The sequence below is a fragment of the Camellia sinensis genome, chromosome 2 (genome assembly GCF_055761805.1).
Source record: "Camellia sinensis isolate YWXY chromosome 2, ASM5576180v1, whole genome shotgun sequence".
Classification (NCBI taxonomy): Eukaryota; Viridiplantae; Streptophyta; class Magnoliopsida; order Ericales; family Theaceae; genus Camellia; species Camellia sinensis.
The window spans coordinates 78,153,217-78,165,802 of record NC_138962.1 but is presented as its reverse complement, the minus strand read 5'-3'; the positions used below and the strand labels follow the sequence as shown (position 1 = coordinate 78,165,802).

General features: G+C 33.9%; 1 protein-coding gene across 1 annotated transcript; it reads right to left on the bottom strand.

The window, feature by feature from the left end:
* Window positions 1-560: 560 nt before the first annotated feature.
* On the bottom strand, window positions 561-2,679 carry LOC114314588 (metallothionein-like protein type 2 A). Its single transcript, XM_028261067.2, has 3 exons — window positions 1,753-2,679; window positions 1,077-1,151; window positions 561-960 (listed from the first exon to the last, which is right to left on the bottom strand). Exons 1-3 carry the CDS (start codon window positions 1,815-1,817, stop codon window positions 870-872), a joined length of 231 nt encoding a protein of 76 aa, XP_028116868.2. The 5' UTR covers window positions 1,818-2,679; the 3' UTR covers window positions 561-869.
* Window positions 2,680-12,586: the final 9,907 nt, after the last annotated feature.

Here is a 12,586-nt window from a genome sequence, read left to right as displayed (position 1 = left end):
AGAGACCATTTACATAATTTATCCTAAAATTTATAGAATATATCATTTATATAAGAAATAAGGTTAATTTGACAAGTGTAGTCTTATGACTGGAACATAATTGTTTTAAAAAAACTATCAAAATTATGTTAATAATTTATTTTATTTAAACATAAATGTGATTTTGTTATAAGTTACAGAAATCTAAATTAATTTTATATTTTTTTATGAATAATCTATTTGACGAATCTTATAATATGAACAATTCGAATTATTAAAATAGATTCGAAAACACCTTCATGACTCAAGAGCTCACAACACCACCTTCTCAGGTTCCGTAAGCTTTAGCTCAACAAGAAATCAAATGGTCTTTTTTCTAACAATCGGAAAGAAAGAAATAAAGAAAGAAAAATTACAGTCTAATAATAAAACTTCAAGTGGTATTACGTTAAGTAAAAGGAAAAATCTCATTTACTAAGTCAATCAGTGACCTTCAAGCAATCAAATAGTCAATCATCCAAATTATTGAGAGATTTTATATTTTATTTTATATTTTTAAATGTTGGGTGGTGATGCAAATATTAGGCAACAATTGAAGTGGGGCTATATATTTCATACACATCAATTTGTTTTCCATACAATTCAACCCTCCTTTCACACATACATCATCATCATCAAACTCCAAATCCCACAAAGCAGACACAAATACAAACTTCACAAGAACACACCACGTCCATGCCTGTCTTATTTTATTGCATTTAAAACCCCAAAATCCACATACATAAAAACCCAAACCCCAATTTTTTTTTTTTTAATTTTATTTTAATATCAAACTATATATATAAGGTTACTTTGGTTGGGGCTTGGAATTGGAACCCATTTTAGTAATTTTAACAGTTACATGGGTTACACTTGCATGGGTTACAGCTGCAACCATGGCCTCCTTCAGCTCCAGAGCTCTTCTCAGACCCCTCTGAGTTCCTGAAAGGTTGTACAATTAAAATTCATATATTTTTCATTGGAAAACTAATCAATATGTTTTATTAAAACAAAAACAAAAAAACAAAAAAGTTCAATGATAATTAATAAATACATACATATTCACTGGTGGTGCAACACCAGCGATGGTGGTTGTAGTGGTGGTCTTCTCTATGTCAGGGTACATCCCACACCTGCCAATAAATAACCCAATCAAGGGATTAGAAGCAAATACATAACAACATATTTGACGGGTATTTTTTATTTTATTTTATGGATAAGATATAAAATGAATAGTTCAAATCATCAAAATAAAACACGTGATGATCAGCCTCACAGGCCTCAAGTTTTCTCAAATTTAGATTTAAACTGAAAGAAATTCAACCCTAAACAAGACAACTAGATGTGTTAATTTGAAAAGTTCTCTTATATATGTTGAACTTTTTATGCAGATTTGGGTTGTAACCCAAGTGATCATGACTTTGACCGGATCGTAGTCCAAGTGATCATGCGTAAAGTGAGGTCTTAGGTTCCGAATTAATGGAGTGGGGTGAACCTGTTGTAATAATCTAACTTTACAGACCAAAAAAATAAAAAATAAAAACCCTTTATCGGGTGAGATAAGTCTGCAACACATTTTAACACAAAAATATAAAGGGAGATTCTATGGAAAATGGTATGAAAACAATAAAAGGTTTTTTTAAAGTTTCCATTGTTGTTTGTTTTTGAAAACACAAAAAAACTGGAAATAAAATACAATAAAATAAAATAAAATTGTAGTGAAGTTGGACATACCCTCCACAGCCGGTACCACAGTTGCAGCCAGAGCCGCAGCCACACTTTTCTCCGCAGCAAGACATTCCTACCTCAAGATATGAAAAAGAGAAAGCTATGGAAAATGGTTTCAGTGGAAATTGAATTCACCCAAACACACAAAGCTCTTGGATGAGATTAGTGGGTAGAGTCCTTGACTTATTTATAGAGCAGGTGAAGAAAAAGGGGTATTGATCCAACCGTACACGTGTAAGAATCATATGTGACTATAAAATTAATCTTTACATCTCAATCATTGTAAGCAAAAACATAATTTTAATGTATAAATCTTTATAAAAATAATGTAATGCTATATTTTTGTCATTTTAAATTACAATAATGAATATTTTGTTTGAAATAAAAGAATTATAAAAAGTCACATTTTGTACGATACTTTTCTGTAAAATTTCTATTTGTAAAACAATACCCCTTTTTATATTCATGAGACACAAAAAAAAAAAAAAAATCACAAAAAATCAATATTAAGTAGAAATTTATTTCATTATAATAAAGATTATACTTAAAATGAATTTGAACAATAAATCAATTTATTTATTTATTTTTATGTACATCTCTGTATACCTAACTTTTCAATTCTACTATGTTTATATAGAAGCTACTTTTAAATGGATTTAGGCCTCTTTTGAGAAGGTGAAAAAAAAAAATTAATTTATTGACTTATTTGGATCACATTTACTTTTTTATTTTATTTTTTTGTATGTTTTTTTTTTATAATAAGTCAATAAATCAAAAAAAAATTATTTTCCAAAATAGGTAAAATATTTCACTAATTGCTTTTTATGTAATGTAATAACAAAAAATAAGTAAAATATTTTTGACAAAAACTATTTTATATCAAAGCAAACGAAAGCTAAATTTCTTAGCCTTTTTTAGTTGAATTTAAACAATCTGATCCAAATTTAAAACATAGCCAAACTTTCTCATATTTGTAGTCCAACAGAAGAAGTTTATACAACTTCACTTGGGGAAGAAATATTTTCTTCTTTTAAATTCTTTTTGCAATCCATTTTATGTAGGGGTGCTCGTGGTTCGGTTGCGATTGAGGAACCTTCAATTTACCATCCGTCCGTTGGATTGGCAGATTGAAAAAATCAATCCGCATTCGTCTACCGGATTGGCAGATGCAGATTGACGGATGGATGCGAATCGGTTTAGTGGTTTAACCTCTTACAAATTTTGAACATAATACAATTTATCAACATTTTTTTTGAATAACAATCTAACTCAACATAATCAAAAGATTATCAAATAAATTGTTAAATATTAAAAATAAATACATATAAGAAAACTTGCATTATCACAACTATTTCATTACTTTTTTTTATATATTATTCAAAAACTATTTAATTTGATTTTTTTTAAAAATTACAAAATTAAATCTTATATTTTTCACACAAAAATACTAAATATCAACATTGTCATTTGACAAAAGGATTTTCAAATTGAAAACACTACAGAATATCTAAACTCTTTTTCAATTAAAAATGCAAATAGAATATCTAAACAATTTGAAAACACAAAATCTTACAAATTATTAAAGGCGTTCGCAGTTTGACAGTTCAGTTACAGTCAAAAGAATCTCAAATTCGTCATCTATCCACAACTAGATAGATTAAAAAAAATCAATATATAGCCATTCACTTTTTACCATGCATCTATCTAAAATATGATAAATCAACTCAATTCGATGATTTAAACTAATCAAAATATTCACTATACTTTCCCAATTTCAGGAAGCACCTTATCTACCGGCCCTTGGACAAACAAAATTGTACTTTGAGGTCATGTTTGTTTGGGCGGACTGGATTAGCATTCCCATGACTAATAATCCTAAGATTACGAATTCGTTGGATTATATATCTTATCTTAACTAATAATCAAGTTTAAAATAATTATTCCCTACTTCAATTGTTTAACCAAACATTGGATTAATAATTTTATTGGACTATTAGTCCAATCCCAAGCTCATGTCCACTCAAACAAACATGCCTGAATTGACAATTTCTCCCTGTCTCAATCCGCACTTGCATTTTCAAGGGGAAACGTGTTTCGTCACCTACCCTTGCTCCCGCTTTTTTTTTTTTAATTATTTATTTATTTGTTTATCTTTTATTTTTATTATTGAATATCTAAACTAGTTTACCAATGTACTGAGACCTTGTTGTTCGTTGATTCTAATACTGTGTTTAGTTAGAGAATTTGATGAGAGATTTAAAAAAAATAAATAAATAAATAAAATAAAATATATTTATATTTTATTTAATTTCACACATATTTTTTTTTTCAAATTCATTATTAAATTCCTCAATTACACACAATGTAAAAGTCTTTTTAAAAAATGAAAATAATGATAAAAGTTTATTGAGATAATACTGGCTGTCAGTTGTTCTCAATGACTTACTGAGCCAAGAAGATATAATAGAGAAGGTCCCTCGATCAATTTTTAATTCCATTGTCTCCATCCTCCTCCTCAGCTCCTTGAAACATGAAAGAACACGCGAATCAATAAAATATGATTTTGAGAATATAATTTTAAAAGTGAGTTATTCAGTTTTTAAAAATAAATATAATTTATACTATTGAGATAATTATCCAACAATCTCTAAGTGACTCACGCACCCAAGAGAAATTCAGGCCAAGTTTGGGTAGTTTAAAAAAAGTTAAAAAGTCAAAAAGTTACTCAAAAAGTTAAAAAGTCATTACTATTCACCAAAAGTCAACAATTACGGCTGCACAATTCCCAATTCTAATTTTCCCCTACAAACTAATTTTTACAATTTTTTATTACACATTTTTCCATAAAAAGTCAAAAAGTTAACCCAAACATTCATATTTTCAACCTCAACTTTTTAGTCTAAAAAGACAAAAAGTGCACTTATTTAGTCTTCCCAAACTTGGCCTCAATACAAAATTGTGTTTCAAATACTAGACAGTGTTATTGGGCTAGTTGCACCCATTACATGTCTCATTTCGATAATTTGAACCGTTTAATATATAAAATTCGTTGAGTATTTTATTTTTGTAAAATACTACGTTGATCGGATATTGATAGATACTTAATATAACACAATTTTTTCAACAATTTATTTTTAAAATAATATTTATCACTGATAAAAATATGATTTAATCGACAGGTTAACGATATCTAATCAATGTAATTTTTGACAAAAATAAAATATTTTATAAACTCTACATATTGAATAGTTTAAATCATTAAAATAAAATTTGTAATCAACCTTACAAATTTAAGAATACTATCCAACCTCCTTTGTGAACTGGAGAAAAGATCTGCCCTTATTTCTAATGCGATCACTAATTTGACATTTCCTCATGTGGGCCCCTGGCTTGGCTTATCAATTCCGCCAAAAAAAAATTTAAAAAATTGAAATTGTCAATTGTTGCACAGGAATCTGATGTAAATTTATCCCTAGCTCCACACATACAAGATATTTTACTTATTATATTGGTGTTAAATTCGTATTCTCATCCCTATAAGTCTTTAAGGACGAAAGTGAAATTATTGGGATTATAAGGGCATTTGCCACTTATGTGTTGAAATTTGTAATTTAATTTATTTATTCAATTTTTTTTATTTGTTCATTTTATGAACATATCTGTTCAAATTGATATCTATTTGTTGAAATTCACTAAAATTATTCACTGTGTTTGATTTGAATTTTTTGGATTAAGTTTTTTGAAAATTAATTTTTTTAGTTTTTGTATTTTTTTTGTTTTTAGTGAATATTTTTTAAATTTTAAACATTTTTTTACTTTTTTAGATGCACCTTACTTAGATGCATCTAAAAAGTAAAAAATTTGTGAAAAAATATTTTAAAAAATTAAGAAATACAAAAAAATATAAAAAATGTACTGAATTCTTGTATTTTTTTTTTATATTTTTGGTATTTAATGAATTTTTAAAAGATTTGTTTTACAATTTTTTTACTTTTTAGGTGTATTTATGTTAGGTGTATCTAAAAAGTAAAAAAATTGTTTAAAATATTAAAAAAATTTAGTAAAAACAAAAAAATACAAAAAATAAGAAAGTAGAATTTTCTGAAAAGTGTTTTGGAAAACTGGAAACCAAGCAAGGTGATTTTTTCTATTTGTTAAAATTCATTAAACATTTTTTCTATCTATTCAAATTTTTATTTTATCTATTCAAATTCTCATACACACACACACACACATATAAAGGAGAGAGAGAGAGAGGTTTTGTCAAAATCTTTTTTTATCTGTTTAATCAATGTCGTGCATCTTCAACCCAAACCAACTAGTCGAGTTCAGACCCATTGCCAACAATAGAAACTGTACGGGGGCGAAATATCCTCTGTTTTCCGTACTCCTTGGTCGTCAAGCTTCTTGCGACGGCGTCTATCTCTACAACACAAAAATGGTGAGCTGCCCGGCGGTGGTGTGCCGGAAAGACCCTCCGACGATCAAGTCAGGCCACTAGCTAAAGAAGAAGGCTATCAGAGAGAGAGTTTCTGATAGGATGAATTCGCTTACCTCCAACGTCCCTCTTCCTCCATATTTCTAGGCTGGCCATGCAGTCTCACGATTGTGTGCGCACTACCTCTGCTGTCCTTCCCTGGACAGGTGGCAGTGCTCGCCTCTCACCACCTTACGGTGTAAAGGCTTAGTCCTCCCTCCAGTACACACAGAACTGCCCAACGGTATTGAGGCGTGCGTGGAGCGGATGTCCTCTCCTTCACACCATTGGCCCAAGTGGCATACTTAACCGGAGTACCACGACCAGCCTGTCACTTGTGGAGAGTCGCTATTATATGCTCATAACCGAGCTATGTGTCGCCGACCTATAACTTGGAATCAGGCGAAAGCCTGCCCACCTCGGCCGAACTATCATTGGTCGGTTCATCATGACCATCCGGTTGCAAGGCATGCCGGCCTCCAACCGGTCTACCTTCAATCTTGGTCACACGAAGCTACTTTATATCGACTGACCGGTCCAAGGTGCACCGACCTTGATCGCGCCCACGGACTAGCTCGGGCTGCCTTTTAGCCCGGTCAGCATCCGCTAACCCAAGCTCCGTCCAACACATTCAAGACGCAGCTCAGCTATGCCAGTTGGTGCCTAACTGGTCAATATTTCTGACCGTGCAAGGCAGGCCGCTGGCCATGTCAACAGAGATTACCTCGGCGCTACGCGGTCCGTCACGTCTGACGTTATCTCAGCTCGGCCGTACAGTCAGGTGCAAATCTCCCCTCTCAGAAACCATGGAAGGGGAAGAGTGGTTGAGATTAAGAAATAGATTTTGAGATTCGCACAATAAACATTACAAGCCTGTGTTGAGGTGATAGACAAGAGGCAGTGGAGGTCGAAGTATGATCCGTGGTGTAATTGAGATTCAAACGCTAAGGGTGTGTTTGGTAACGTTTACGTTTTCAGTTTATATTTACAAAAATTTTATAAACTGGTTTTTGTTTATTTTTAGAAAAACATAAACTACAAACGTGTTTGGTAATTGACAAAATGTTTAAAAAAATTTAAAAATATAAAAAAGAGTGAGAAATGACAAGTGGCGGCAGAAAATGGTGGTGGAAAGTGGTGACGGTGGGTGGTGGGTAACTCGTGGTGGTGGGTGGTGGTGGTGACTGAGTGGGTGACGGTGGCGGGTGGTAGTGAGTGGGAGGTGGTGGTGGCTGGTGGGTGGCGGGTGGTGGTGGGTGGCGAGTAGGTAGCGGGTGGTGGGTGGTGAGTGACCGATGGCGGGTAGGTGGCGGGTGGTGGTGGTGAGTGGGTGGGTGACGGTAGCCGGTGGTGGGTGGTAGCGAGTGGGTGATGGTGGTGGCGGCGGGTGGGTGGCGGATAGCGGGTGGTAGTGGGTGGGTGGGTGACGGTGGCGGGTGATAGGTGATAGCGAGTGGATGGTGGTGGTGGTGGGTGGGTGGGTGGGTGACGATGGCTGGTGGTAGGTGGTAGCGAGTGGGTGGTAGTGGTGGTGGTGGTGGTGGGTGGGTGGGTGGGTGACGATGGCTGGTGGTAGGTGGTAGCGAGTGGGTGGTAGTGGTGGTGGTGGGTGGTGGTGGTGGCAGGTGGGTGGCGGGTGGTGGTGGTGGTGGATGGGTGGGTAGGTGACGGTGGCGGGTAGTAAGTGATAGCGAGTGGGTGGTGGTGGTGGTGGTGGTGGGTGGTGGGTGGTGGTGGCAGGTGGGTGGCGGGTGGGTGGTGAGTGATGGTGGTGGTGGTGGTGGCGGGTGGGTGGCAGGTGGCTGGTGGTGGCAGGTGGGTGGTGAGTGGTGGTGGCAAGTAAGTGGCGGGTGGTGGTGGCGGGCGGTGAATGGTAGTGGCAGGTTGTGGGTGGTGGCGGGTGGTGGTGGCGGGCGGTGAATGGTAGTGGCAGGTTGTGGGTGGTGGCGGGTGGATGACAGGTGGGTGGGGGTGGTGGTGGTGGTGGTGGTGGCGGCGAATGGGTGACAGGTGGGTGGTGGGTGGTGGGTGGTGGTAGTAGGTGGGTGGTGAGTGGTGGTGGTGGTGGAGGGTGGAGTGGTGGCGGAAGACAGTGGTGGAAAATGGTGGCAGGTGGTGGCTAATGTTGGGTGATAAAAAAAAAAAAAAAAAACTGAAAACTCAAAATAGAAACACATTTTTTGTGTTTTCATTTTTTGGCCAAATTTATAAACTGAGACCACTGATTTATAAATTAAAAATTTTACCAAACAAGTTTTTATTTGAGTTTTTTAAATTTTTATAAATATAAACAGAAAACTGTAAACATAAGTGTTACCAAACGGCACCTAAGCACTCCACTCTTTGTTTGGCTACCTAGATTTTCTTTCTTGAAAAATCATGGAACTCAAAGCTTAAAAGAAAATCAAAGAGAAGGTGTTGGCGATCTTAAAAAGCTCAAACATGGCCAACGGTGGTGAAGAAGGCAAAAGCAGCAATGGCGTTTCGAGTGAAACCATAAAACTTCAAACATCTACCATTTTGACCTAGTGCCTTCAATGGATTCTTCTAACCCCAATTGTTGCCCTTTTCGAAAACAAATATTTTTTCTCTCTCCTCGCTTTCTCTCTTTACAAATGTATATGGAGGAGAGAGAGAGAGAGATGGCTTTGATTATTGAGATGTCAATTTGAACAGATAGACATGTATGATCCAAACAACTTTTAAAGGCACGTGGATTGTCCTTATGGACTTGAGACTGTCCTTATGGACACAAGCAAAAAGGAGTCCAGATCATTTCCAGCTTTGCCTCTCCAACCTTTCTTCCGGGTGACGGCCCATATTAAGTCACGTCACCCCACTCAAAATCTACGTCTCAGATTAGCTTTAAAAAAAAAAAAATCAAAAACAGAGGCAAAATGTGAAAGAGTGGAGAGGATTTAGAAACAAAAAAAGAGAGAGGGAGAGGGAGACAAGACAAGACACATATTGGAATGATCCAACCACCATCGTCATTCTCTACCAGCAACCACTGTTCACAATTCTTCACCGGCGACCATCGTCCATCAGCCATTGTTGTCCGCCGGAGCGAAGAAATATTTTTGTTTAGATTGTCGGTCTTCATCCATTATTATCTCTCATGCCATAGATTGAACCAGGTTCCTCCTCCCAACTCTGAAATCTAGATAGGTTCCTCCTCCAAACTTTGAAATCTAATTTTAAATTGTTAGACTTATTTATTTTGATGATGTATTTAATTATGTTTTAATTTATTTGAAAGAGAAAAATATAATCAAAATTTATTTTGATAATTTATTTGAAAGAGAAAAATAGAATCCAAAATTTATTTTCATGATTTATTTAATTATATTTTAATCAAAATTTATTTTGGATGATTTATTTGAAAGAGAAAAATAGAATCAAAATTTATTTTGTCTCATTATTTTTCACCTAAATCTTTATCCTAAATGTTGTTAGACTGTATTTAATATTTGATTAAATCAAGAGTTCAAATAGCCCAAAATAAAGGTTCAAACAGAAGCACAGTTCAAAAGGTTCAAGTAAAAGATATTCAAATTAGTAATGATGGAAGTACAACGGTTATAAACGGCTATAAAAGTTCAAAAGGCCAAAAGGTTCAAAAGGTTCAAGTGGAAGTTATTCAAATTTGTAATGATGGAGTGGAAGATATTCAAATTGATAATGATGGCGTGGAAAATATTCAAATTGGTAATGATGGAAGTACAACGGCTATAAACGGCTATAAATTCAAATGACTACAACGACTATAAACGGCTATAAATTCAAATGAATACAACGGCTATAAACGACTATAATTTTCATTATATATACCCAAGCCACTAATGTAAACAAGTTACAAAAAAAACCTGAAAATATTCTTTGATCTATAATCACTCACATATATTCTCAGAAATTATACACTGAGCCTTATAGCATTAAGCTCATATTTCCTGTGTAAGATTTACAGAAAAATCAAAACTTCATTTTATATATCTATCTTTAAGAGATATTTATTGTAAGCTTTCTTTGAAAGCAAAAATACAATTTCATCTTGTAAAAGTGTTGCAAACATTGTGTTCTTAAAATTTTGAGAGTGATTGTGAATCACCTAAGATTTGCAAAGGTTTGGGCTTGTGAAGTCTATGTAAAATCCGTGGAGGATTGCTCCATTTGTAAAGAGGTTTTTAGCACCCCTGTGAAGCTAGAAGATAGTGGAAAATCTCAAGTAAAACTTGAGGAGTGGATATAGGCTTGGTTGAGACTGAACCACTATAAATCGGTTTGTCTCCTTTTCCCTAATCTATTTACTTTCCTACTACTGCTATAGCTATCTAATATTCATGTGTTAATCATTTGATTTACCCTGTATGTTAGTTATACTTCATTGTTATTTTGTTTGATCATTTACTGCTAAGTTTATCATTGTGCTTGTTAATAATTTGTTGTACTAGAAGTTAATTTTAATGGGATATTATTAATTTTAATTTGTAGAAACATAATTCACCCTTCCTCTTAAGTTGCTTTTTGGCTAACAATTGGTACCAGAGCCTGGGGCTCTTGTTTAGATTTAACAATCTTGAGTTTTTGATCCATAGCAACCATGTATTCTACTTACTCTGCTGTAGGACAAGCTAGCAATAGGCCACCTCTCTTTGATGGTAGTAATTACATTCATTGAAAAGAAAAAATGGCTTTGTATCTTCAAGCTACCAATTATACTTTGTGGTTCATTATCACTAAAGGTCCTAAAATCCCTACCAATGTAGTAGACCATATCAGTGTGCCTAAACTTGAGGATGAATTTGATGAGCGTGATTATAAACTCCTTCAAGCTAATGCTAAAACCAAGCTTATTCTTGTGTGTGGACTAGATGCAAATGAGTACAATAGAATTTCTGGGTGTATTACTGCTAAAGAGATTTGGGATAAACTTGAAATCACCTATGAAGGGACTAGCCAAATAAAAGAGTCTCGGATTGACATGCTTATTCATGATTATGAACTATTTACTATGGAATCATTTGAATCTATTTCTGAGATGTTTTATAAATTTACCAATATTATTAATGCTCTAAAATCTCTTGGTAAATCTTATACTAATGGTGAGTTTGTGAGAAAAATACTTAGGTCTTTGCCAAATGAATGGGAAGCTAAGGTTACAGCTATCCAAGAAGCAAAAGACCTAACAAAATTAGGCATTGAAGAACTCCTAGGCTCACTCATGGCTCATGAACTTTCAATGAAGCCATTTGGGGAGAAAAATGATGGAATAGCCAACCTGTGTCTCATGGTTCTTGGAGAAGAAGAATTCACTCAAGATGAGATAATTTCTAATTATGTAGAACTTGAAAGTGCTTTCAATGAATTATATGACATATTTATAAATGTTTGTGTTGAGAATTCTAAATTAAAAAAATTAGTTACTTCTCTTTCAAATGATGCGGATGTTTTAAAAATGAAAAATGCTACTTTGAAAAATGACTTTGTGTCTATTGCCAATGAGAAAAACATTTGAAAAATGTGTTTTTGACAAAGTAAACATTGGTTTTGATCCTCCTAAACTTTTTATGAGATTAAATGTTCTTGAGACTAATCCCGATGGACCCAAGAAAGTATGAGTACCAAGAAAGAAATGAAGATATTTTGTAGGTGAAATCTCAAAGAGCATCAAAGACTTCGAGAGGAAATGCACAACAAGAGTATTCAATATGAAGAGCAAAATTAGCTCCTACAAGAAGAAGAATGATGAAATGAAAATCACCAAGATAAACAATAGAGGTAATATATAGGTGAAGATTCCAAAGAGGTAAATGAAAGTATAACTCCTAACACACCTTTGAGCTTAAAGTTCTATATTCTTTAAGGTGTGATTTGTGTACAATAGGTTGTGTCAAATCATTGCTTCCATGTAACCTAATTGTACTAAGTTTGCTAAGTCATGTTCTGCTAGTTTCTTTCAAACATTCATTGAACTCAAAAATGAGAATTATATTATTTTGATGAATGCCTATTAGAATATGAATGATTCATGTATTCATTAACATTTTATATCATGTCATCCATTACTATGAAAAAGATATAAGAAGTGATGAAGTTTTTTGTGAGCATACTTTTCACATCTTATATATGACTTAATACTAATATGTTAATTCCTTTTTGAGTCATATCTTGGTAGAATCAATTTTAATGTCATAGCATGTTTTTGAGATGTATACTATCTATATTTTGAATTCTACATTTGTGATTTTAAGAATATGCTTAATATGAAAATTTCATGCTTATATGCTTTTACATTGAAATATTTGAATGAGTTGTGAAATTCCTTGATTATGATCCATCAACAATGTCTAAATAAAAAGAAGT

Excerpts from the sequence above, each read along its gene's own strand:
- LOC114314588 (XM_028261067.2), bottom strand. The coding sequence starts at position 1,817 with ATGTCTTGCTGCGGAGAAAAGTGTGGCTGCGGCTCTGGCTGCAACTGT. Across the intron at positions 1,152-1,752 it reads TGTGGTACCGGCTGTGGAGG|GTGTGGGATGTACCCTGACA; the intron begins GTATGTCCAACT and ends ATTTATTGGCAG. Across the intron at positions 961-1,076 it reads GTTGCACCACCAGTGAATAT|GAACTCAGAGGGGTCTGAGA; the intron begins GTATGTATTTAT and ends ACAACCTTTCAG.